The sequence below is a fragment of the Tympanuchus pallidicinctus genome, unplaced genomic scaffold (assembly GCF_026119805.1).
Source record: "Tympanuchus pallidicinctus isolate F22 unplaced genomic scaffold, pur_lepc_1.0 scaffold15, whole genome shotgun sequence".
NCBI lineage: Eukaryota > Metazoa > Chordata > Aves > Galliformes > Phasianidae > Tympanuchus > Tympanuchus pallidicinctus.
This window is the reverse complement of record NW_026294669.1, coordinates 4,245,261-4,273,062: the sequence shown is the minus strand read 5'-3', so window position 1 is coordinate 4,273,062 and position 27,802 is coordinate 4,245,261. Positions and strand designations below refer to the sequence as shown.

Sequence of the window (27,802 nt, the reverse complement as noted above, 5' to 3'; positions counted from 1 at the left end):
TTGTTCCTGATGCCTCCTCCTGGTTCTGGGATATTTTCTCAGATGCTACAAGTTTGACCTAAAACTTGCATTATATCCAAGCATTCTGCCACAAATCATGACAGTGTGTAGGATATTTACGCATTTTCCTTTCTTGCCACTGATACTAAAACATTTTTTTCAGTGTAGCCACACACCCAAATAGTTAACAACCCCACCAGGCTTGGTAAAATAAAACCAAGCAGCTGCAACATCTTCAATGTCATTTTCTGAATTCTGCTACTTTGGCTGTGCTACACATTCTGTAAAATATTTGTATTTTATCTTTAAAACCACATTCAGATGAAATGATCCAGAAGTGAGCAATTTGCCAAAAGCCTCTGTCTTTTTTTATTTTTTTTTTTTCTTTTTGTGCACAAAAGAATGTACAAAGCACCTTGGCAAATAATTAAACATTCTAATTTGAGGTAATCTTTGATTAATGAAGAAGTTGCTTTCGAATGCTCTTCTCTAGCTCTAATAATTGATCTCTAATTGTCCCCTCTAAAGGTTATATATTGCCTTTCCTCATGATTGTGTCCTACTAATGCCTTATAACTCAGATCCAGCTATTAGCCACGTTCATTAATTCCTCTTGAAAATGCTGTGAACTTTCCAAATTGAAATAGTGCTTTGTAAAACCAAGTTTAGTTTTGTACAAGTTGTGGGTCTCCTGAGAAAGCTACACTGAGAGATGTCACAACCATGGTGCATAATTTATTCAATTCTAAATTATTTTAGAATTATATAAAAACTATTGGATGATGTTGGACAGAGGAAGTGTAGGAGGATAACTTAATTAAAAATAATAGCACAGGTGCTGTTTGTTCTCTTCCTGTAAGTAAACAAGTGATAGATTTAGAATGAAGTATGTTATGTCTAAGTGGTAAAGGCATTTATGCAGAAATTGGAAAACTATAGATTTTAAGACCTGGTGAAATAGCTGTGATAATAGGAAAAAAACTGTGTTGTTTCACACAGATTTTACTTGGATCTTTAGCAAACGGGGAGAGCTAAGCACATTTACTTAATTGTTTTACTAATTGAGAGATGAGGCTCCTCCTAAGAATAAGTTGTTACCTAATTTCTGAAAGCAGTTTTTTAAATTCTTTCCACTTTAGCAAGAAAAAAAAAAAACTTTTTAACCTCTTTTTGACAGGTTGCATGTTATGCAGTTTAAGAAAATAGGCTAAATTTCATCTTTTTTCTTCTAGATATTAAGCTTTGTACCCAAATGGTGGTGTGTGCCTGTTGTCTGACCACATCATTACAGTGGTAGGCTTGCAATTACCCTGCCTGTTTTCTGTGTAGCCTGATATGAAAAAATGGATAAGGTACTTGCATAAGCACAGATTTTTACAAATATGTCTAATTAATACAATTTGAAAATGCTTTTACTTCCTTTGCTCCTGAATTTTTCAGTCCAATTTCATTAAAGCAAAATACTTTATTCATGTGCTGCTTTCCCCAATTTTGGTTTAATTGTTTCCAGTCTGTACAGCCCGGCTGTCTGGAGATGTTTATTACTGAGTAAATGTATTCTGGAAGGAGAAAGTCTGGCTAAATTGCTGCAAAGAAAAATTCTACAATCTGACCTTATCAAGACACGATCCAGAAGGTTCTTATTTTTCATTTTGACTGGGGACTGTTAGCAAGGAAAAAACAATCCAAAGAAGTTAACTAAAGTCTATCACAACGGTCGTCGGAGGTGGGGTAGGAAAAAAAAAACAACACAACACTGTCAAGTTTATAATCCATTCTGCAGAATTGCAGAAAAAGAGTTACGCAACCTGTAATGATCCAAAGTTATTTTCTTTTGGCTTTGGAAAGAATAAATTCTATTCCACACAAATGCACTTGGTATTTAGGGAACCTTTTAATATACTTAAAGTATATGATAACACAGAATGAGTGCGAGGCATCAAAGTGTTCAATAATATAGTTTGAGTGATCTTTAGCAATTCTCCTGAGCATTTATGACTTGCTAGAGGGAAATGCACTTTTCAAAGATCATGAGCGGTCCCTATGGAGACCTGTAACCTTCCTCAGAGCAATTCACCACAGACTGATAGGTCTGATCACTGCACAGGGGAGGCAGCCGGTTTAAAATGCTCTGGTTATGCCCTGAGAATACTAATATGAGCCCTGTGACTGCTGAGTCATTGCCTGCACCTCGAGGTTCAAGCAAGAGGTGAGCTGGGGATTATAAATATCGGTAGGAAGTCAGCTATTGGCACAGCTTCGTCCAGACCTTGGCCAGTTTGTGGTCTGATTTGCTATATAAGCATTTTATTAGGGAATCAAAGGAGGATTAAATCTGCAGCAGTCAGGGAGGGCTGAGAGGCTTAATAGTGGGGACAGGGAGAGAAAGAGGGAGCATGAGATGCAGAAAGGACACTCGGAGACATGGAAAAGGAGGTTCTGAAAGGAGGCTGTAGAGAGGTGGGGGTAAGCCTCTGCTCCCAGGTAACAGTGATAGGACAAGAGGTAACAGCCTTAAGTTGCACCAGGGGAGGTTCAGGTTGGGTACTGGGGAAAAATTAGTCTCAGAAAGAGCAGTGATGCATTGGAACAGGCTGCCAAGGGGAGTGGAGGTGTTCCAGAGTTGTGCAGATGTGACACTGAGGGACACGGTCAGTGAGAATGGTGGGGGAGGGCTGGGGTTGAACTTGAGGATCTTCATGGTCTTTGCCCAAGTGTAATTACTCTGTGTTTCTATTCTACGATTCTATAAGCATGTATCTTTGCTCTTTTAGCCCTGAGTTTGGTTCTTACCTGTGTAAGATACCCTTTGTACCTGCTGGGCTCGCTAATACATTTGATCAAAAGTTGAAGAAAGAGATTCTCACTGAAGAATATGCAGGCATGCATCCCCTTCCCAAGCCATTACCTGCTGTTGTGCCATTCCCAGGTGTAACACCTCACCTTGCTGTCTGCTACTATCCTTTAAATACTACTGGTTTCCTTGCTGCTCTGAGGCAGTTCTGAAAAGCAGCCCATTGATACAATCAGGCACAGCTAGCTTTGCAGCTCCAGCTGTTGAAATGCTCAGGTCTGCTGGGTGCTTCTGGTTCACCATGTGCAACACACCATGTGCCACTCAAGTTTTTTTTGCACATTTCAGCTTGTTATTTTCCAACCTGTCTTCTCTTCCCCACCCCAAATCTTACTCCAGATGGTAACTGCTGCAAGAGCTTAAAAATAAAATCAAAACTGTGAAGTACATTCACTTTTATGGAGTTGCAAACAGGGAGCAGAGGAGGAGGGAACTGCAGCAGTGTCGTTTGTCTAACTCAGTTAAATTAATGTCCTCGGTTATTAGTCAACCTGTAGTGGTACAAAGAGCATCATAAGGACATGGTACACAAACATTTAAAAAAATGAAAGCTCTCTTATTATGGAATGCCTCACGATCAAGTCTCACTGTTGTTATCCTGTTGTATCTGGCCTGTAGCTGAACTCCGGTTTCCTTCTCAGAAACTCTTTGACCACAGGCAGGAAATGTGCTGTGAGTAGATGAAGAAGTTGGCAGTTGTCCTGTTGTGTCCAGACACACAGCTGGTCATTTGGTGGATGGGGAGCTGCAGATCTACCCATGCCTGGAGGCTCTGTCTGATACAGACACCTCTACCCGCGTTGGAGAGGATCCTGGAGAAAGAGTGGCTGGGAACACTGTAAATCCCCCTTCCCAAAGCAGTGACATTTATTTTTGAGAACGTTATGCAAAACATACCAAGCAGCTGCCATAAGAAAAATGGGTGCCAGATACCCTGTTTTCCTTTCAGTCTCTCAAATGCCCCTTTTTGTCATAGTGATGTCTGTTAGGAAGGATTAATTGTAGACCCATCCTGCCCCTGCTTTTGGTAGAAATGACTTTGAAAATCCATGCTGCCCAAAGTAAACATTAGTAAACATTATCAACAAATATTTGATTTGTGTGTGTGTGGGGGGGGGGGCTAGGGGAAACTAAGTGGCTATCTCTTGCAAAACTTCTTTAAGATAGACAGTGATAAATGCTTCCTTATAGCAAAAGGGTTTTAAAACATCTGTGTATGTGCATTCTGCCTGGAAATTTGATGAAGGCATCAGCAGTACAGAAGTCTTTTATTAGCAGCAGCTGACTTGGAGAGATCTGTGGAAGATTCATCTATTCAAAATATATTTCCTTGCTGTTGCCTCTACCATGGAATTATCTAAGCCAGGGGGAGTTACTGCTTTTGTTTTTCTTTGTGTGGAAATCACTTGACCCCAGTTCCCTTATTGTCCTCCTCTATTACCATTATTAGTGTAGTGGTGGTATACTGTTCTCTAAATGTTATTGCAGGAAAGTAAATAAATTCTTCTTTATATTCATCTATTTTTCACCAAGACTCCACTTTAAAAATAGACCTTCAGGGATAAATTCTTAGAAAGAATAAAGACTCAGAAAGAAATGAAAATGATAATTGATATTCAATGTGAAGGAAAACAATATTGGGAGAAAAGGAAAAAAATCTGTATGTATTTTTGGAGATAACAGTCCAATTGAAAAGGAAATATGTGAAATGAAGATTTCAGAAGCTCACTTTAGCTACCCAAAATGCAGCCAATAATTAAGAATTTCATCGCTAATTTTTCTGTGAGAAAAAAGAAAATATAAATCCACAGTTTTGGGTCAATTCTGTGTAAGGCAAACTAACATAAGGAGAGCCCCACATCAACATAACTCAAGCAGGCCAAGAACACGTGTTTGCTTAAAGAAACAAAACACAGGTGTTATGGCCTGGGAGTGATGACAATGTCAGTTAGAGCAGCTGTAGAATATTTTAATCAAGCAGGGTACAAATGTGACCTCAGCTGCAGTAGGAGCTTTTTGAACAGAGCAGGTGTGTAGGTGGAGGGATAGCAACAGGGATAGGGGTGCTGGTACATCAAGTTGGACACATAGAAAACCAAATGTGTTTTTTTTTGTTTTTTGTCTGTTTGTGTAGTTGTTGCTGTTAGGTCTGAGATGAATTGTATCATGCAGTTGTGAAGGTAAGATGGGTATGCATTGTGCTTTTAAAAATAGCTGTAGGACTTGTCTTATGCTGGTAAACTTAGTTTTCCTCAGTAACTTTGTGCTGAGCAATGTAGTGTGGGCTGCTGTCTTTGCCTAACTGCTCCTTTTCTGACCGTAGAAACTGAGGTTGTTTCTGGTCAAGGGCCTTCCAGGTTGTCTTATCCTGGATAAGACAAAAGTTTTGCTGTTAAAGAGAGCCCTTTTCTAGTTTATTTTATTCTATTGATAGCAAAAGTGGTGTGGGCTTGCTACCTGATGTGCCAGGTGTCTTAGCAGGTCATCCATCACGAGGTGGGTGAGCTTCAGAATGCCTTCACTTATTTGCTGCTGCATGCCTTAAGAATAACACGTAAGATTCCTCAGGGTAACAAATGAATTTTATGTAAATGTTTACATGGGGAAAAAAAAAAAAAAAAAGATTGGTTCTTCTTCAATCCAGGACCAAGGCTTCTGTTGTAAGACCTGGAGTGTATTCCAGTGATGCTATGGATGAATAACAGGTGGACGCAACAAAAGAGTAGTGTGAAAGATGAGATGAAGCAGTATCAGCATGCTCATGGACTTGTCTGGCACTGTGCAGCTGAGCACATCAGAATGAGCCTTCTTGTTGATCTCCTAATAGCTCTTTTGAGAAACGGGTTGAGGCTGAGGCTGTCCCCCTCATGTCATGGCATTCCTTCCTTTTCTTCTAGCACACTGAAATTCTGTCTCATGCAATCTCACTCTGCAGATAACACTGTTCTCCTCTCCTGTTTGAACTCACCTGTTAGAGAATTGACTCTCTGTAACAATAACATGGATCTGCACATTGCTCTTACTGCAGTTCACAGTGGTTTCATCTCTTTGTCCGCTGGTTACTTAACAGCATCATGGGGAGGGGAGGGAGGGGAGAAGACAGGTGATTGGGTTAGTTCTCAACTTTTTTTTTTTTTTTTTTTTAAGTTGACAGATTTGCTGATTGCTTTAGCCTTGAATTTTAGGGCAAAGGTTTTTGTCATTGTTTTTCTTTCATCTCATCTAAAGAGTAGAGGAGAATAGCCAGGAAAAGGGGGTCAATGTTCCTACTATCATGAAAATCTACAAAAACATAGTTGGTCTCTGCCAGCATAGCTGTTTTTGTGTTGTCACTGACAATCGTGGATAAAACTCAAAATACCATTTTCAAAGGAAAATGCACTAAGAAAGCTTGCAGTCTGTTGTTATTGTCTCTTTATTTCCAAGGACGTGCTGAAAAATTGCATTGTATTTTAGCTTGTTGTGATTTAAATGGCCAACCAAATGAAACATAAATACTACTCTGGGTTGAATGATGTTTATTCTATTACTTCAGCAGCTGTGGTATCCCTGCATCCTGCTTTTCTTTTGGCCCAAATTCCTGGTGGTACAAATTGTCTTGTTTAGTCCCTTATCGAGACATTTGGACTCTTGCTCAAGACAAGTAGTGGCAAGTCCAAAAATTCATTTGACAGTATGAAGCGAGTATAAGAACTGAGGGCTTGATGTTAGCTTTATTTTGGGTCTATACTGAGTGCCTCAATTTTTTTCTGAGATGAGAGGAAGTGTTTCAGTTTAGCAGTGTCAAAAACAGTGGTGTTTACTGAAAATGGAAATCCAGATAACAAATCAGCATTAGCACAGGCTTATGTTCGCACAAGTCCATGCTGGAATTGCAGACTAAATGTAAATTTGAGATAGAACTCTGACTCCTTTAACTCTCCTCAGTATTGACTTATTTTTTTTTTTTCTAACTTTTTGGTACTGAATGAGGCAAAAGTAAAAATTCTTGGTTGTTTTGAGGTGACCATGCTCTAGCTGTGTGTAGGAATTAACGTAGCTCTAGTGCAGACAGAGTGGATTGAGCTGAAATAGGAATACATAGGTAGCTTGAGGTGATCTTTACAGGAGAGCAAATAGAAGTATAAACTCTATTTGTCTCTAATTTCACCTCTGATTCTTCTGTTTCCCACATTGCCAAATCCACACTCCATGTAAATTCCCCTTGCTCGCCCAGCCATGTTCTTGTACATTTTACTGACTCCTAGCTGCTACATATCGATCTGCTCCTTCCCTAAAGTCAAACAGCTTAGTTTAAAACCACTTTCACTATGGTTGTTTGTGGCCTCAATCTTGCACCTCCCTGGGATAAAGGTCTTAATCAGAGATTTTAATTTTGCAACAGCGATAAAGAAGAGCAATATATAAACTTCTATATGTACAATATGCACACAAGCCATTGCTTTCAGTTAATTCTTGGGGGGTGGGAAGGTCACGTGCTCATCCTCTGCTCAGGTCAGAGTCTGACAGAGCAGACACATGACTACAGTTCTTTCCTAACACGACTCATGCATTTGCACAAGGGTTTCCTCATCCTCTCCCAGGAACGGCTGCCAATCTCAGGGTAATGTCACTTCTCTGTGGAGGGGGAAAGATGAGCTTTAGATGTGAAATTACTTGTAACACTGAGTCACTGCTCGATGTTAAGGTCAATGTATGTCTAAATTGCTCTAAGTAACTGAGTTTATTCTAATCCCTTTGTCACATTCCCTTGTGCAGCTGTGACACTGTTCTGTTACTTATTTAATTACACGTTGTGTTTGCTACTGACTGTTGCTGGGTACCTGCAAATGTTTAGGTTTCTTTTCCCTCCTTTTCATTCCTGTAATGTAAACAGATTCACTGAAGTGTATTTAACCTGAAATAATCTAGAATGTGTTGCTTTGGGCTGTGTATTTTAGGAGTTGCCTTCTGCACTTCTGTCTTCACAAAAGCAGCTTTCTTTGTGTAAAGATGGGAGGAAGGATCGTCCCTTACCCACTGCACAAAGCTGTAGGTTTTCTTTGTTTCAAACAGCTGCAATGCCATGATGCCATTGGTGCTCTCATTGGGTGTGCTTTGAAAGCACAGATCGGTTTTGTTAACTTGTATGCTTGTGTAGGTGCACAATCCCAATACTCAGAGTTCACTCGCAGGGTCACCTGAAAAACTCAAAGGTCTGTGGGCTGAGCCATGTTTAGCAACCTGTTGGACAGCCATTGGAGGACAGAAAGTGCAGGACCTGCTGTTTTTTCTTGATAAACTCTCCCCTGAGGCTACTGACACAGCTTTTAATTAGGGATTCGTTGTATGCCCATGTCAACACTATCTTGCGTAGAAAGACTGTGAGTAAAAACTTGGAATGCTTGAAGAGAATGTTTAAAGGGGCTGAGGGACTGTACAGTTCTTTTATTGAAGGCATCAAAATACAAACATAGGCAGAGTAGAACTATAAAAATACAGTAAGCACGTCTAGAAATAAGGGAGATTTTTCTTACAATTAAGCCTAATGGACCTCTGTGTGAGTTTGATAGGATAGCTTGTTAATATTCATACTTATTTCTGTTTAGTCAGTAAATTATGCATAAAGGACTAAAGAGAAATAATCACATCCATGTCATTTGCCTGACTTCCTCATCCATTGTCTTTTATGGTCTTTCCACTGTTTTCTATGGGTTAAAAATTGCGAATGAAATGAGTTGGTACTTGTGTTGAGCAAACATGTAATGACTCTTTTTAGTTTTGATTCCACATGCTCTTTTTGAAAGCTAAACACTGCCAGCATTCACTGGTGAATTATTTCCTGCATATACCAAGAGGGTGGGAGAAGTAAGGGCTGAAGTGGAGAGTACCTTGGAGAGGAGGGGGGGAGGGGGGAGAGAAACTAGTGAACATCAGGAAGAGATGGGGAACAGAAAGAAAAGCTGCAGAAGAATTAAATCTTATGGTAGGGGAAGTAGTGAAGATGTCAAAAAAGAAGAAGAAGAAAAAAAAAAGCTGATTTCACGTCCTCTTTCTATTAAGCCAAGAGTGCCAGGAAATTTCAAGGAAATGAGGAAAATGCTTGACATTTTTATTATACTTCAGAGAAGGTGGTAGAGGTTTTTCTTAGTATTGTGTGTTTATACTTCAAGTCACATAAAAAAAAAAAATCCTGGTAAGGAGATGTGGGGAAGTGGGAAGAATATTTTGCATTGATTTTGATTTGAAGAGGATGCAGAATATAATTCTCAGTTAAGTGAAGATGATTGGGTGGAATAAAGCTGTACTGTTTTTGATTAAAAAAAATATCTGCATGTAGAAAATAATTCACAAATTACTGTGAAATAACTACATGGCACTCTGTTTTACAGCAATTAGGAAGTGCTGTAAAGTGTATTCCTCTGAAGCCTAATTCTCAACTGAAGAACAAAAGTGCTTTTTTATTCTGGTCTCAGAGTTCGATTCTGGGATTTCATTGCTCAGTAGGATTTTGATTGATTGATTTTTATTTTAGTAGTTTTGTCTAATTTCATAATGCTTGTATTAAATCAGATACCTCAGAGCACTTAATCATTTTTAGCTTCTAGATCTTTGCATTGGATATTATATTTGCTGTCAAAATTTAATATAAGAATTATAATAAACAAAACTCATTGATCAGATGCAGCAAACTGCAGCAATGACAGGGAACCAGAAGCCCCATCCAGAAATTTGTCTCTAATAAAGAGACACCTACTGAATTCATTGGGTTTTGGGTCAGGCCTCAGTTGGATACAAAACCCATTTAGGCTTTCCACACAGGCCGGTGGATGACCTGGATTATGATAGCTATTAATCTACTGTAATAACTTACAGTCCTTACAATGAAATAGGAAAGAGACAGATGGAAGGATGCTGTCATGTCTTTATGTGTTGGGAAAACAAAAAACCTGGAGACCAGATGAGAGGGATATGGTGTGTAAAAAAAAAAAAAACAAAACAAAACAAAAAACCAACAAAACCAAACTATCCTTCAAATATCCTTATACATCTTCTGGTCATAAATTGCAATGGAATTAGCTGCATTATCTGAATGAGCTAACTGATGGAAGCTACATTTGTTGTAGTCTCTTATCCAGGAGAGAAGGTGGGGTTGGAAATACTAATGCTGTACATTACCCCTCCTGTGAACCTGTTCTGTGATACTCAACTCCCTGTCGAGTACACCTGCTCTGCTAGGTAAAGAGCCTCAGCTCTTTACATACATTGAGGTCTTAATTCAGGAACTGTATTCATAAGCAGCAAAAAAATCTAGGCATTAATGAGAGAGAAGGGAAGCCTGGATGTAGGAAAGGCTGTTGGGTGGTTCTTTTATCTGGAATGAGGCAGTAAGGAAGGAGGTATTTCCATCTTCAAGGATTTTGCTTCCTTAGTGTGCACTAAATCTCTATTAAAAAAATAATACAGTTATATATTGCTTTCATGTTTACAGGCCATTCTTTCTATGATAGTGTTGCAAATAAAAGAAATAAGTCTTTGGAACTAGTTTTACTTTCCAAGTGCTGATTCCTGTATTGCTTGAAAGTAGTGCTGGTTAAGCCCGTGCCTTCTTATAATTTATAAATGGGAGAAGTGTAAACTTTTGCCTCAGTATCTTTATATTACAACAAGGTGCTGGTACAGGTGGTGTCCGTGGCACGTCATGATCCTAGCTTGCTTCTGTAGATATTTTGCATCTATTGGAAGAAATAAAGGTCTCTGTAGAATATTCTCTGATGAATGCCAAGAGGGTCCAGAGTACACTTCTGACCTATAGAAGGCTGCAGATGTTGCCAATACTGCAGCAGAGGAACTGGGAAATGCAAGGTCCAGGAGCTGCTGCACAGCTGTGGAGGCTCTGGGAAGCAGTTCCCACTGTGTCTTCCAGGGGTGATCAGTTGGTGTGTACTGTTTTCATCCATGTCAGCTGCTCCTTTAGCACTGCACTCAGCAACTTATCACACTGTAGCTGTTCACCTCCCAGAAGCCATAGAAAACACTGACAAAAGGGATGCTCTAATACCTTTCTATCACTTTTCCAGTATTCCTTTCCTTTTTAGTAGCTAAGAAGTGATTAGGATGACTGGGTAAGGATGATAAATTTGGTGATGATGAGGAAGTGTGAACAACCCACGTTCAGCAATTGCTTATCTCCAAAGGCTCCTAAAAGAAAGTGAATATTATCAGTTCAATATCAGCTTTTTTCCCCCCTCTGTGTTGCTGAGATGGGGGGAAAAATAATACTGTTTAATGTATCTACTCTGGAGAGGAACATTCTGATCATAAATCAAATGATTAAACCAGATAACTGGCATCATGCTGGCCATTTACCTAGAGAATAAAGAGGTTTGAATTAATTGGCACTAATGGAGTTGCTCTATTCAGAGGGTTATATTGAGATCCCCACAATTGTCCTTCCTGTATGTGGTCATGAAGCTCTTTTGGATGATGTTCAGGGGCTACCATTAAAACTTGATTTAAAGAAAAAATGCAACAACAAAAACTCACTAATTTACACTCTTGTGCTTACTGCTTGGCTTGGGCTTTGTCCCTTCTTTGGAACAAGGGAGGTAAGACCATAGGATATCTGATGTAGCTTAAAATATTTTAAGGTCTTGTTTTTGAGAGCATCTTGTGATGTCTTTTTTATCTGTATACTTGCTGTCTACCCCTGTACATTAGCACAAAGGGCCCCTCCTATTTGGCAAGGAAAAAAAGCTGAGCGAGTCTGAGCATTGTAGCCTGGATACAACTTTCAGTGTAGCTATGCACCTGCTATCTTTAGGAGCACAGACTGTAATAACAACAATGCTGCCTCTGGTTTTCAGATCTGGCAACTGTGAATGATGCTTCTGTGTTTGTAACTGCTGTTGGTCTGGTGGGAGAACTGGGAGGCTGCTGATATAGCTTAAAAAGGCAACAGCAGCGTATCTATGGAGCTGGGGGAAAAAAGAAAAGCCTTAAAAACAGAAATACGTTGCTATGTATTTTCTTGAATTGATCAATTTTGCCATTATTCATTCATATTTTGCTACTTAAAAGCTTTAAATGAAGAAAATGTGGGACCTTGAATGCTGCAGCTTTGGTGGCTGCTTATCAACCACTCATGAATATACATTCTGTAGAAGTTAAACTGTGGCACTTCTCATTTTAAGGTGAAATTGAGTGATCTGAAAATGGATCCATCTACTGCGCTACCAGCAACCATTATAGAGCAAGCTGCCTCACGGCTAGGATGCAGCCCAACAGACAAGAAACTTGCTTTTTACTTAGACGAAGAAGATGAGTTAAAGCATCTTCGTGAATGTTTCTATATCCCGAAAGTCAAGGATCTGCCTCCAAGTGAGAATTATAATTACAGTGGAAGAGTGGGGGGAGGGTGGGGAATTCTTATCTTCTGCATATGTTTATTGCAAATCTCTGGAAATCATTGTCACTTATGAGATAATTGAGCAATTGCAGTTATATCTGAGCACAGTGTGTCCCTGGTGTTGCTAAATCAATCCATCAACTTATTCTAGCACCGAAAGCTTTATGCTCTCATTCCCTTCCTGAATAAAATGTGAGGATACAGTGCTTGCATGGTGCTTATGCTGTCAGTCAGCTGCTTTGAACAATATAGTGACTGATTGAAAATTATAGGCAGAAGCCTTTCTAGCTAATGGTTAGAAGCAGCAATGTCGCTTACAACTTGTAGTTCAGCACAGTTGCTTCTTCAGTATAATACAGCTTGGTGTTATCTGTCTAGTTGCAATTATTTTAGTTAATGAATGGGACAGTATGTATATTATATTCACATTTCTTCCTTATTGCTAGTAGAGGAGATGATTTTCTTCCTGAGGCTAGATGAAGACTGTGCCTTAAAGCAAATAATTGATCTCAGCAAATAATTCATAACAAAGCCTTTATTTGGGGATTGCTTTCCCCATGAATTACCTACAAACAGATCACTGCATGTTTCAGTGTAGCCATGCAAAAGAGTCTCTACCTTTTTCTAACCTGATGAGTAGGTTGTTCTGGGGAGACTGGATTTGGGCACAGAGGGAATTCTGGTCAGGTTGTTAAGAGAGGACCTGGTGTGCAGGGGTAAGCCAGGAGGGATGCTTTTGCTTCTTATCAGCGCTCCTGACAGAAAGTGCAAAGCATTTCCATGTTTGGATGCTCTGGTGCTGTGCTTGGCACTGCTGCCAGAGGGTTTTGTAGCTGCTACTGCTGTTGTGTATGGCCACAAGTGACCAGGGAAACCTGGTGTGAGCATCTACCTTCAAAGGCAATGTGCTCTTGGGCTCTGCTCTGCTTCCCAAGTCTCAGCTGGGTTTATTTTCATCTCACATGTCAAATGCATGGGGAACAAAACTTGAAGTCTTTTCAGCTGGTATTACCTTGGATGGCGAGAATGGTTATGCATGGTCCTCCTCTCTAACACCCTCCTCTGTGGCAGAAAGCTTTTATTAAAAATTTAAGGAAAAAAAAAAAATCACAGTTTTCTTGCAAAATATTTTTGCTAATAAAAGCAGGCACGATTTCTGCTGATTTTTTTCTCGAAAGGATAGTACTGATGGAACCTGAGAAATTACAGTTCCACTCATGAGATTACTCTTGGAAAAGGTCCATAATGGAAAACTGACAATTTCTTGAATTTCTGAACGTTTTTTGAATGTGTGTTCCTTCCATATCTCCTTACCTAGCAATCTGGAATGCTGGGAATGCAGTGTGATGGTTTCACTCTCAGGGGCAGTTGAACTCTAGTGCAGTGCCTTAGCAGCTTCAAGTTAACAGAAGTATCAAAATCTACATAGAACTCACGAGATACTTCTGTGACAGTATTTGTTGCTTCCTTTCTAACATCCTCTATAATATGTCAATTAGCATAATATTTGGACCAAATCTGAATTTCTTTACCCAAGTTACTATAATTCATACACCTAAGATTGTGAATGTTTTTTTGCGAAGCTAAGCAGCCTATTGATAGTATCAGTTGAACAGCCTAGAGAACCCATCATTTTTGTATTCACAAATTGAAGGTTCTCTCTTCCCCCTTTTTCCCTGTCTCTGTTAGAAGCAGCTTCCCTGCTGAAAAACAGTGGGGGTGTGGGGAAAAAAAAAAATATATTTACACTGCCAGCACAGAGATCTCATGACATTTATCTTGGCACAGGAGCGGATCCTAGATAGCATACTTAAGATAAATGTCATTACAGGAATTAGCCATCAAATACCTTTTTATATATTTACATAAAGCGTAACAACGAGGTTTTAAAATGAAGCCTTAGAAGAAGCAGATGAGAACATCCATAAGAGACAACTGTAAAGTTACATACGTGAAAATATTTAGAAAGTCAGTATAGTAGCTTAATTTTGTTTTCAGCTTACAAACTGTCTTGGCTGTCTATAATGTTTATTTGTTATATCGATCAGGGAGAAACAACTAGCAGTCTAAGTCCCTGGCAAATCTGAGGTTTTATGGGCAAGCCTGAGGGACAATGCACAGGTGAGCAAATAAGAAGAGATGATAGGAGAAGATTTAGGGAAACATTCACGTATCATCTACCTCTGAGATGACAGCATAGTCTCTTTAATGTTTTTTTCTTGCATGTTGAGAGAGGTAGGAATGACTGGATTGTGTTCAGGTACCAAATTGTCAGTCTGATTAAGGCTGTGGCATGTGTTTTGTCATATCATAAAGGAACTGAGCATCGTTTGCTTTTCTTGAGAATAAAAAGTTGTCCTGGAATGAAAGTGGTAAGCTGTATTTCCCTGAAGAGATGGTTAAAGGTACTGTTAGTATTAAAAATGTGGCTCTTTGGAGGGCTTGTTGGGGATATGTGCGTGGGGAAATAGGAAGATATGTAAGAAGTGATCTTTCATCCTTCAACGAGGCATAGGATTCAAGTAATTTGTAAGCAGATTTAATCAATTTCTGGCTCATGAAAATATTATTTCTGATTCTTTGGGTTGAATATTTCTGAAAACATACTTGTTTTTGAAGTTTGAAAGGTATGGAAATACATCTCTAAAGCAGAAAAATTATGTAGGTCTGACCAATCCACACACATTGGAATAGATGTAAGAATCGTTGATAATGTATCCGATAAATCTTTAGGTAAATTGTTGTTCTTGTACCTTATGCTATTCTAAGGGCACATTTCTGTAATTATCTATCTTTTTGTACCAGTCTTTATCTCATCAGTAGATCTTGCTTCTTATTAGAATATTTCATAGATTTATGTCAACCGCAGCTCCACTAGGAATAAAATGGTCTAGTACTGTAAGAAATAAGGGTTATTTTTGTGAAAGACACTTGTCTTAAACTTGATTGTAATGATATCACAATGACAGTGGAAATTTTGGAATATAGTGAAATGCTGATCAAGACCAGACAAACTAAACAATGAAGCAAACAAAACCCTAGAGTAGACAGCAGCAGCTGTCCAAAATGAGTATTTTAATGATGCCAGGGACGAGGAAATAAACAGCCTTTTGTGAAAAGGAAGAGTACAGTCTCATATAAAGGCTATCGCATGCCAGAAAATAAATATCAAAAGTGACAGATGTAAAAGTAGAAAGATACATTTTCTTAAAGAAGTAATGCTGCTGCTTTCCAACAGAAACCCAAGAGGTGTTTTATCTAGAGAGAACTGTGGTGCAAGAAAAGCAGCCTTGTTTATAATTCCTTACCTGTTTTAATGCTTGATTGAAATAGAAAGAGTAACAGTGAGATTTAGAGCTTGAATTCTTGAGCAAAGACCCTTCTTGCTGTTCCCAGTGAGACCATATTCTCTGCTTCTTGATAGGAAGAGAACTGTTAATAGAACCAATTTAGGACCATGGATAATATTTATACCTCTCTCCTTTCATTCCTATTAAAATATGGATGAAAAACAGACATAGTATCTGTAAAACAGATTAGGCTGAAATTGCTCTCTGACTTATGCTTTTTAAAAGCTTCTAAAGCTTTAAGGAATAAATTACCTATGTTGCCTATACTTCTGAAATATGTGTTTCTGGTGAAGTTCAATGAAGTTGGTAATTGTTAGTGTGAAATGTAGTAACAGACCTCTTCCAGACACCTAATCTATTTTTCTACCACTTTAAAATAATATTTTCAGACTGAATTGCAGACTTATTTAATTCTAGCATGCATCTTAACATATTCCCTCATTTACTAAGAATACAGGTAATGTTAACTTCGGGTTTTGTAAGTACCTGTATAGATGCATGCTGATTGCTTATAAGAAGATCATCTGTGCCTCCAAGGATATCTAGTGTGAGAAACAATAGAAAAAGACAATGTTTGGATTGATAGACAATGACATGGGGTAATTAGATTGTTCAGAACATCACTGCAGCTATTATTTATAAATTTCCAGGCCTTGCTTTCTCCTAATCATTGAAAGAATTTGTCAACATACATTTCCTCCTCCTTAGCAAAGGATGACGTGAAGTGCAGCCCACAATATATGCTGACAAGAACTTTTGTGACTGCCTTACACTATTCCAAAAATGAATATTTCTCTAGATAGCAATTTAATCATGAGGAGAGATCTTAATGAAAGACACAAATTTACCTAGTCTTAACTTCTACTAAGTGTACAGTTGAAGTAGTTTCACAGCTCAAAATAGTGATGTATTGATGATAGAATAAGTGGATGGTCTGGCCAGGGAAATGCTCAATTTTCACTCACTGTTCATTAGGAACCTGACAAAATCAGTGCTGGTGGCTGCTTTCCATGCAACTGAGAAACCTGGGGATTTAATTCTGCCTGAACTCACACTGGTTCCAAAGTGCATGTGCATGGACACTTTTATGATGAGGCCACGTGTATGGCAGGAGGAAGGCTGGGATATTGCAATCCTGTTTGCATGTGGGGAGCTGTGATGGAAGCAGCTCTGGGTGGTGACACATGGATATATTCCTTCCTTGTGTTATTTGTGGTTTCCCACTGCAGCTGACCTGACCCTGGTAAACGGAGAGGAGAGCTGCATTTACTTTGTTGGGAATTCTCTTGGACTCCAACCAAAAAAAGTTAAAACTTACCTGGATGAAGAACTGGACAAGTGGGCTCGAACGTAAGTAGACCATGTGAAACACCACCCTGTGCTTCAGATGCTTTATTTTAGGATTTGCTTTAGAAATGCTTCAGTAGAAGAATAGTGTGCTAAACCCTCTCCTGCACAGGAATAAAATGTTCAGTGTTTCCCCAGAATGGTTTAAATCTCCTTTAAAGGTGTGAGTGGCAAAGGAGGCAGAGAGAAATTTTCAGTTATGATGACCTGTGCTGCTCACGATGGCTCTGCTTTGACCCCTCTGAAGGGCTGTGCAGTTTAAGCATCCCCATCCAATTGCTGCGTAAGTTTATACACAAGGTGCATGAACTCACTTGGTTACTGCAGTTTGCTAAGGAACATGATTCAGTTTTAGGACTTGTGATGTTTCTAATTCATATTTTAACTGCTTGTGATTCACTTGAAGGGAGCTGCAGTTGGGTCAGTTCCCCTTGAAATGGCACAGAGTACAAATGGTGCTACTGGGGAGATATCAGCTCTTCTTGACCCAAGTTGATGTTGCAGGTGGAGACTGCATGATGTAAATGTGAAAAGTTTGTGGCTGCTGTTTGCCTTGTTAATAGATGGATGCTGTGAACTAATAAAAATGGTTTACTGTTTCATATTTATTACTACTTTTCTTAGAAGTGAAAAGAAGGTTGAGAATGAATGGGAATGGGATTGAACTTTGGGAAGCCCTCTTTCCTGCTGGTTATTCATTCAGTGCAGCACTGCAGTTCCTACAGCCATTTGAAAAAATTGCAACCTTGTCCTTTTCTGTATGATTATCGTACTTTATCAGAGAAACAGCTGAGTTTTTTCAAAAGCTAAAAAGCAGATAGCACTCTTATCTGTTACTGATGCACTGCGAGTGCAAATGTATTTCAGCTCCCTTAGTGCACCTTTTTTATTGGTTCGCTTCCATCCCTATGTTTGTCTTTGCTACAGTGAAGCATATATTTTTTTTCTTCCCCCTCAACGATTATAAAATTTTGGAAGAAAAGTGTAGGCAGCATGTTTCTCCAGAAGATCAAAAGCCCCTTAAGTAGCTGTATCCAAGGGGGAAATATGGCTGGATGTGATTTCTAGCTAACAGAAGAGAGGCAGCAAACCCAAAAAGGCTATTTGGATCTGAGTTGTATTTTTGGCAAACAGATTACCCAGAATACATCAAAGATTCAAAGAAAATAAATTTAGAAAAAAAATCTCCAAAATGGTGCTGGCTGCAGATGTATTTAAGGCAACTGAGACAGTCAAGGTGAGGTCGAGCAAAATTTGAACTAAGGAATTTGTGCAAAGGAAATGATGGTGGCAGGGAGGGAGGATCAAGTGATGGGAGCTGCGAAGGGATATGGAGCTGAAACACAAATAGTTCTTCTGGTCACCAAGGTCAGCTTAGCAAAATCCAGTATAAGACAGCAGCTGAAGCTTGCTTAATGCCCTCTGTGTTGGCAGTGTTGAATTTAGTGGCTGCAGCTGGCATAAAAATAAGTAGCAAGACTGGAAGGATGTTTCTAATTCATACACCATTTCTTAAAGTCAGTAGTGACACAGATTCTGTCTCTCTTAGAAAACGTGATAAACCAATTTGGTTGCTGTGTCATAGGACTCATCTTAAATAGCTGCTGCACTGTCTATTTAAAATGTTTTCACTGCTTCTAGCTGGTGGCAAGAGCGAAAGGGACAATTACCTGGGAGCTGCCACTGGGGATGGGAAGCTCATGTCTCTGAGTGGCGATGGGCACAACTCATTAGCACAAGACCTGGAAAGGAGAAGGCTTTCATGTGTTTTCTTCTTTCTTGTGCTCCCTCTCACACTGGTACTGCATTCCCCCCCACACACAGTTCAAATGGGGGATTATTGCTTTCTTTCCTTGCTGACTTTTCTGACTCCAACATAACTCCTGGTTTGGGATTTTCTTTTTTCCATGTTCCTCCTTTCTCTCTTTTGTATTAATATATAGAGACTTCAGAGATAGATATATTTAAGCCACTGATGTTCTTAGTGTAGATTAAAAGAGCAGCATTGGAGACTTTATCCTTTTTGTTTTCTTGTTCTGATTTCTACTGAATCTGAGGTTTCCTGAATGGGGGCAAAGGGATGAAGGGTTTTCTCCTCCATGCTTAGCCTAGAATCACCAAGATTCCACTTGTCCGCTGTTTGAAATCTAAAAGACTAAAGTTCCAGTGACTTGCCTGGTTGGATGAAGGCCAGAAGATGCTTTACAGTATCTTTTTTCCCTCTTCATCTGCCAAAGCTGTTTATGCAATTAATGCATTTTACAGAATAATTGCATGCAAACATACTCAAATGTAAAAGAAAAACTTTGCCTTTTGAGGTGACTCATTGAAGTGGAGTTGTTAGATCAGGATGGAGCCTGCTGTAGGTCAGTTGTGCTTTGCAAGGAGATGGCAAGGGAGAGGAGAGCCTGTGATATGGAAGTCTGAGGAGCTTGTTTAGTTGGGCAAAATGAAGAGTGAAAGGGAAAAGGATTGCTGAATGTGTCATGGTATAAGCACTGGGGGGAAGGAACAGCATGTGAAATAACATACTGGTATGATAAATATAAACTGAGAATTAATACACTCAGGGTAGAAGCTAATTAACTGTATATGCTTGGAAGCATTTAAGCAATCTGGTAACAACCTTCTGGTATAATGGAAAAAAAATATGCAAGTCTGATGAGAGCTTTACAACATGGCACCTGCAGTACCAAAAGACTGGTTTTAGTGCATTAAAAGGTGTCTTTTGTGCTGAACTCACCCTGCAAGACATAACAGCCCTGTGAACAGGAGGGCAGCTTGGGCAAAGCCACTTCTCTGCCATTCTGTAAGAGTCATCTCTGTATTATACGCTTTAGCACACTGTATGTTAGGACTGTAAATGTCTTCTTTATTGTCCAGGTTTTTGTTTTTGTGGGTTTTTCTTTTTTCTTTCAGTTTTATCTTCAATCTACTACGCTATGCAGTTCTTTTTCCTTGGATATGTCCTTTCCTTTGACTACTTCTTTGCTTGAAGCCAACATGAAAGTTAAGAGTCTGTATTGGCTCCTTAAGCAGCTTGCATCATTTTTGGCAAAGAAGCAAAAAGGAAATTTCCATCTGAACAAGATTTGGATGAGTGCAGAAGATTCCTGAAGCTGGCAGTTAATGTAAATCCCTATTGTTACCTCCTTTGGAACCTTGGGATCGTATCAGAAAAAGTGTTTTTAGTTTTCATAGTGACTTTTAAATCAGCCAGGCCTCAGCAAATAAAATGTGGCGTTCAGATTTCTTCCCAAATTGAAAACAAAATGGTAACTGACGAAAAATTAATTTGCAGAATGAGAAGTTCCCTCAGTAGTTTAAGAAATTGATCTGTCTGTATGATGCCTTACGATTTGATGAGATGTGTTTTGTATCCATTAATTCGAGTACTTCAATTTAAATCTCTCTTGCCATCCAGAGTACAGTGGAAGCAAAATAAGTTAGGTTACATGTGTCTGAGGGGAATGCCAGAAGCACCGCAGTTGCCCTTAAAGATTATTACCCCCAGTGCCTACCAGAGCTCAGAGAGGGGTGGCATAATATACAGAGAGAGAAATTCTCTGAGGCAGAGCATAGAATTTTACAACCTAAGTGGAATAGGATGTATTGTGCCATCAGCAAAGGCTACAGAGTTTCGTGTGATTAAAATAAAAAAAAAAAAGTCCAAGAATATGCCTTTAACTACCATTTTAGCTGCAATAATTTTTGTCTCTTGGCATTTATATTGCCCATCAAGAGGAAGGCAAGCTATAAGATGTGCCATAATAATATGAATAATAATTAATGCTGGTTCTCCCCTCTTTCACTGTACTCAATTTTTTTGTGTGTGCTTTCTTTTTGAAATAAAATAATCTCACAGCTGAAATCTCATATCTGTCTTCGTGATAACTTGGAAATTTATTCTGAGTTTTTTGTTAGTCTTGTATGTTGGTAGAGAGAGCTTTTGTCAGTAAATTCCCATTAGAAGGACACTAATGGCTATAAAATCAGAGAAAGCTAATGAAAGAGAATCCCATAGGTAGTTAGGGCTTCTTTTTCCTATCTTATTATGTTCAGTATCCTCTTTCAGAAATGCAGATTCCTTCAGGCTGGGAGCCACTGAAAATCTGTTTGTGTTTTTCTTTCTTTAAAAAAAAAAAACAATCTGTGTTATGCCAAATTTTCTTGGTCACTGTATTACGCTTAAGGATAGGAAGGAAAATTGGCTATAAGCGTCTTGTTGTTTGTGAAACACATACCACTGTCTTTAGGGAAAGCAGCTGCATTATGTCCTGATTGGAGAAGCTAGGAACTGTGTTTCTCCACTTACCCAGCTACTGCCCTTATTTTTCATCTATGAAATATTCTTGTAAATGAGCCCTATTTCACACTGCCCGCTTCTCATCTCAAGATCTCATCAGAGAGTAATTCCAAAACTGAGAAAAGCAGTCAGCTGGTGAACTGTGACCTTATCCAAATTAAGGAGTGAGGTCCTCCTCTTAATCTCTGTGGAGTTAGACTGGTTGAATGTAGGGAGACTGTATTTTGTCTGTAAGAGATATTCAGTATTACCTGTGTTAAGCAGCAGCTAGTCCAAAAACAATTGGTATTTCACAAAGAATAGGCAAAAAATGTTGGAAACAAATTGTATACTTGGCGGCAGTTTGTATTTTCTTTGCTTGGGGTTGTGGTTCTTCTTGAAATATCTCTAAGAAGTGTGATTTAGAGACGAGGTAATCAGAAAATCTGACTGTAAAAACATCCAGGTTATTTGCGTGGGTGGTGGAACAAAATTCTGCTTGAGGCAGGAAAGTTGGAGGTGGACGGGTAAAAACAATCTTCATAATAGTGTGAAGGATGAGGGGCTGGCTCGGATTCTCTCATACACACTCCTTTGTCACACCTTAATCTGCCAGAAGTCTTCTCTTGATTTTAAGTGAATATGTGGGTTCATTCCTCTTTAAAAGGTTTCTTACATGCTGTTTTTCCTTTTTCTCATCACAACTTCTCAGGCTTATTTTTCCTACTCTGTTTCCTACTGTCTCAGTCCCTTTTTGAAGCTGCTTTATACTTGGTTCCCATGCAGCCTGGCATTTCTGACTCCACAGGTACCCTGTGGTGCTCTGCAAATGTGAAAATCATCCAGTGTGAGATGGAATGAGATGGAAGCCCAGAGCAATGTTCCCCTGGATTAGCACCATTATTGCTTTTCTCAATCTGCTATCATTTGCATTTAAATCTGAACACCACCCCCTGTATGTTTAAGAAATTTTACAATTTTTTATTTTTATATGCATGGTGACTTTAAACTTTAAAAGTTTAATTCTGTCACATTCAAAGCAAAAAAAATAAAGTTAAATCCAGAAGTGAAGTCTCTTTGGAGTAGTGATGCATTCAGATCTATAGTGCCGGCGTTATCCACTGTAGGCAGGAACAGTTTGCAAAATAAAGTTTCAAAATAGGCTCTGTTAAAGCAAAAACATCTAATTGCACATCTAGAATAATCTGTCAGGGAGAGAAGAAGCAATTTACACATAGCTGTTTGGGCAGCTTTATGCAGATGGGTGAGCTCAGAGAGGAGACTTGTGTGACAGAAATTGATTGACAAGAAGAGTAGAATAGGCTGTCCATGGAAGTGGTGGAGTCACCATCCCTGGAACTGTTCAAGAGAAGGGCTAGTTATGGCACTGAGGGATCAGGAGCACTAGTGAACATGGTGGCAATAGGTTGATGGTTGGACAAGATGACCTAACTTTCCTAACCAGGTATTTTTCTTAGGACTGACCCAAATGGAGCAGTATGTTTTCATGTCTTCCCTCTCTTTCCTTGCAGAGGGGTTCATGGCCACTTCAATGGGCAGCGCCCATGGGCACTGGCGGATGAATGCCTTGTGGACCTGATGGCTGAGTTGGTTGGTAGGTGTGAACTGCAGAGAAAACTTTCTCTAGAAATGGAAACAAATTTCTTTTAAGATGGAAAGCCCTTAAGCTCTTAATTCCTTGTATTCTTTCATGTTGAAGTAGTTTTTTCTGATTGCCTAGTACATGGAGTAACACTTTGTTTTAAGGCTGCAAGTGATTTAAGAGATGAATGTAGGCAATAATATACGAGCATATGCATATCACGGATCTAATTGCAGCAAAGGGTTTCTTGGAGCCTCTTAAGCCAATTGGTCTAACATGTGAAGTCCTTTTAAAGGGCACTTGGCATTACAGACTCTGATCCTCCCTCCTAGAAGTGAACTAGTGAACTTTCCCTTTTGAGAAATGATTTCTACCTAGACATTTTCTGCTTTTCCTCTTTTCCTCATCACTAAATCCAGCCTCATATTTGAGAACTGCTTATGTCAATGAAGCAAGTAATTGGGGCAAGACCTGCTATTTGTAAGTTCCCATTACCCTACTGTACTCCTTGAGGAGTCCAAGTGCTGCAGGACGTGGGCAGTAAATGCAGCTGGTTATTCTGGAGATTGAAAAGTAGCCCTGGAGACTTCTCCTGGTGAGTTTGCCAGCCACAAAAGCAGTCGTCTCAGACTGAATGCAAATTTCCTCTATTGCTTCTTATTCTGGCCTGTGTGCTGTTGCTGAAATAACCTTTCACTGGGATTTTGCTAAGATTTGTTGCTATCAGAAGGGGGGGGGAGAGATGTTACTGACACAGTCTGTCTCAGACCCATTTTCTCCCCAGTCCTTACGGATGCTGTCAAGGTTAGGTTAGGAGATTCTATTAAGATTTTTCCAGTATTTCAATTTATTTGTTGAGCTTAATTGTCAATATTGATCACTTTAACCAAATTATCATGTGTTCATTTATGCCTTCTGTAAGGATAAAATATTACTGTTGTTGACCATTCGTATGCTAGATATTGTCTTGTGTAATTTCTTCTCCAAGTCTAGACAAGAGCTCAATGAGAAAGGTGCGTTTTTCTCCTTCAGGCAAAGCTAATGGATTCTGAACAGCAGGAAAGGGAGACATTAAAGAATGTTTAATGACAAGCGTACTTATAAATTTATTTTATTCCTAAAGCAAATAAAGAGAGCATGTGCCAACTTTGACTTCTCTGTGAAGTTTCAAAATCAGTAGAATTTTGGAAACTATTATTGGAGAGGAACAAGTACTGGAAAACATTTCTATACTTGGCCTATCTGTTATGTAAGTGACAAGATTATATAAATATTGGTGAGGCTATGTTGAGCATCATTGTGCTGTGTGGACCAATCCCATTTGCAGAATGAAATGAAAACCAAAATGCAGATCTGTTCTTCTGTCTTCCTGTATTTTCTTTTTTGGCACTTGTTGCTGTAGTACCTAGTATTCCCAAGGAAGTGAAGAAATTGCTTTATTTTTTGCTTTCACAATGTTCAAGGGCAAGCTCAGTGTACATGTATCTGGTAACTATCACAGAATACAAAAATGTTTGATTATAAAGGGGAAGTGTGTTGAAATGCTGGACGTAGATGACTTAGGGATTTCTCTAGTTTGACCACTCTTTCCTGGCAAGTTGATGCTTTTGTTCTTTTGGTGTTGTACTGGGGAGCTGTGGGCAGGTGAGAAATGTGATCAGTCACATAACTACTTTGATGCATAAGAAGGGCTTTTCAGTTGTAAACCTTGAACTTCAGTAACTGGAGGGCACTATGACTGCCTCGTTATTCATCAGATCTGAATGATATCATGATATCATGAATGTGTGCCGTGGATCTGTTCCCAAAATGGGGTTCCTGATCACCTGGTGGGGTGCAGGAGTGAGCTGGGCATTGACCCCCCACAGGTGCCAGCTTCAATTTGGCGCAGTTTTAGTTTAATGTCACTGCAGAAAGCTAGGAGTCAGCTGGGGGTCTTCTCCCCTTCTCCCATCTGTTATGTTGAGGCTGCCAGCTCAGTGCATTTTATTTGTTTATTTTAAAAGGTATTTTAGGTGCAAGAATAGGGAAATGAGTTTTACTTAAATTTTCTCTAATTTCCTATCAGCCTCCCTGTTTTTCTTTCCTTTTCCGAACTCCGGGTGACACAGATGCTTTTCATACCAAATGGACCAAACTACTTGGAACTTATTACAACAGCTTGTTTCATTTTAGAGTGTATAACTCTCTCTCTCTCTAAATATATATTTTCTATGAAAATTATGATGACTGAGGCCACCCTACTGTTGACCTATTATAGTTTTAGAACACTTCAGTGGGAAGCTTTTTGTCGTTCTATTGTTTTCCTCAGCAGTATAGTCAAGATTATCATTCTGGATTTTGTCCTCCAGAACTTTCTCAGATGTGTTTAATTAAAAAATGGAATAAGTTTTAGGCTGAAATCTGATCTGCACATCAGCAGGTTTTTATTTATATAATATCCTTACAGCATTTTTCAGAACCTATGGAAGCAATCCTTAGGAGGTAAACAAATTAATATTTTCCAAATAACAGATGCATTGTAAAAATGGCATTAACCTGTCTATATCAGTAAAAAGATAAAGAGAATAAATGCAGGAAATACGTTATGCTGTTACTTATTATTATGTACTGTCTTCCAGCAAGACGCAGTATATGACTTGAGTGAATTCTGGATTTCTCTTTATAGTGATTTTGATGTAAGAATATAAACATAATTTTATGCTGTTTTTATTCCATATTTAATATGTTATGGGAAAGAGGAATTGTCAGTTCTCACTCTAAGTGGTAGTGAGTGAAAAATATTTATTCAGGAATGGGCTAAAGACTGTAAAATATCTCTGCCCATCTAATGGTTTATAGTGCTGTAACATCTTGCTTATTAAGTGCGGCCCCATTTTCTTGTTCAATGAAAGTTACAGTAGTAAATATGTTGTGAAATGCAGAGTCAAGGTCAGTGGAGGCCAGAGCTTTTTTCCACCCTCACACCAAGCGGCATAACGCGATGCCGGTAATCTCAGCTGCTCCTACCAGACTTTATTAAAACATTACAACCTTGGCAGGATCACCTTCCGATGGAACAAGATTAACTGTGTGGCTGCTGCTCCACGATGTGCTCAGACAGGTCTCTGTTGAGGGAAGACTGAACACCGAGCAGATTTGTAGTGACTTTGAGTGATAAGGAGTATTTGAAATAAGCAAACCGCTTTTAAAATGGGAGCCTTTAGTCTTTGTTTGCAATCACTTCACAGAATGCTTTTTACTTATTCTGCTGTGGATCAATCTCCTGCTGCAGACAGAGGGGAGAAAGATGGCAGTGCCTGCCTAACACAATCATAATTGTCTCTGAAGTTGTCTTTTGCAAATGCTGCTTCCTTTTATTAAAGAGGAGATTTATCAAGCAGAACATACAGGTTTTAGCCTGTCTTGGAGATATGGTATAAAGTTAGGAAAGAAAGCAAGCAAACATAATTTTGTCTCCTGTGTGCTGGGTCTTTGAATATTGTAATAGGTTAATTGGATCACAGAAAGGTTGTTTTCTGAAAACAGAGCAGGTTATAAGGGGTAACAGTTTTCCAATGACACGGATGAGGTTTGTTTTGTGGGCATGAAATTCAATAATGGAAAGCTTTTAATAAATATATAATTTACGGAAGACAAATGTAGTGTCATATTTAATTTGGGATGCTAGCATGCAGCTAAAAGTGATCTACGGATTAACCATTAGTTTGATATGGGAGTGGTGCAGTGAGCAAAGGATTGCTCATGCAGAATTTGCTGTGAAAACCACAGATTTCTTGGAAAGAGCAGAGATAGACAGGAAAGCACCATTTTTGATTTTATTTTTTTCCTAGCCTCAAGAGTTCCATAGAAACATTAAGGCTGCAGATAACACTGTTTTGAGCTGCAATCACTGACTAGCTGTCTGTGTATCTGCAGTAGAAGGGGCACAAGGTGACCTCTTCCAGCAGCATGGAGCTTGTGGATGCAGTGCTATCAGAGGGAAAAAATATCAGAGGAGAGCAGTTTAAGTGATGAAAAATCTCGTTTTTCTTGCTCAAGAGCTAGGTTCACTTGTATTTCTTCTCATAAACTCCAAGTTCCTCATGTTTGGAGGAGGGAAATTAGAACAACTTTTATTCATCCTGGATCATCCTCTGAACAGGTCCTTAGCACTCACTGACAGCTATCAGCAGGTCTTGTTGTTCAATGACTTTCAATTTTAAATAATTTAAAATAATTTCAAAGATTTCAGCAACACAAAGAAGGCCATTGAATCTCTCAATCAAGGTGGTTCTTGGCTTTTCCTGTGATGGCAGAAGCTTAGACCTGCACAGCAAGGATTTAGGAATAAACTCTTCTTTTTCACAGATTTCCATGATCTTTGACTAAGTTTCCATTTATTGAGCTTAGCTCATGACTGTGTCTCTTTCTAAGGTTGGTATAGTTGTAGCTCAGGGAAGCCACACCACTTGTGATATAGTGGGACTGTCTCTCCTTTGTTGATTAGGGGCCAGGACACAAGAAAGACAGGATTTGCTTCTCCTTTTCTTGCTGCTCCCCTTCTTCTTTTTGCCCCAACAGGTTTTCCTTTCCTCTTTCTCCATCAGAGTGGCTGCTGCCCTCCCTGCCTGCTTGAGCTTGCCTTCATCTCTCCCTCTCTTCAGTCTCTTTCCACCTTCAGCAAACTCCATTGATGGGTGATGACTACAGCAATGTGCACAAGCCTATCTTCCTTCCAGCTGAAGAAAACTCTGAAAGCACTGATTTGTCAAGGGTGAATTACTACTTTTCAACAACAGACATCAGGCAAAACAGAAAGAAATAGGAATTGATTTTCTCCATATCTCAACACAGTACTTTGCCTTAGAGTCCCTCATCCTGCCTGAAACCTTTCACCAGTGGTTGATAAAGGTTTGAGAATTTGTTGCTTAATACTCTGTAATAACAATTAGTTGTTACTCCATTAGCTCTGTCTGTGATTAACTGTGGCCAA

The 27,802-nt window shown here is 39.2% G+C and overlaps 1 protein-coding gene across 8 annotated transcripts in view; it reads left to right on the top strand.

Moving 5' to 3' along the window:
* KYNU (kynureninase) overlaps positions 1-27,802 on the top strand; it is an 85,697-nt gene that overhangs the window by 23,202 nt on the left and 34,693 nt on the right. For 3 of the 8 annotated variants that reach the window (XM_052676128.1, XM_052676123.1, XM_052676130.1), the window contains 3 exons: positions 12,028-12,214; positions 16,822-16,942; positions 22,757-22,839. In XM_052676128.1, coding sequence (XP_052532088.1) covers positions 12,049-12,214; positions 16,822-16,942; positions 22,757-22,839 — 370 coding nt within the window. In that variant the 5' untranslated portion in view covers positions 12,028-12,048. Of the gene's footprint in view, positions 1-5,016; positions 5,035-7,361; positions 7,458-8,081; positions 8,218-12,027; positions 12,215-16,821; positions 16,943-22,756; positions 22,840-27,802 lie in introns of those variants that run through there. The other 5 variants (XM_052676127.1, XM_052676125.1, XM_052676124.1 and 2 more) reach the window with 5 other exon arrangements.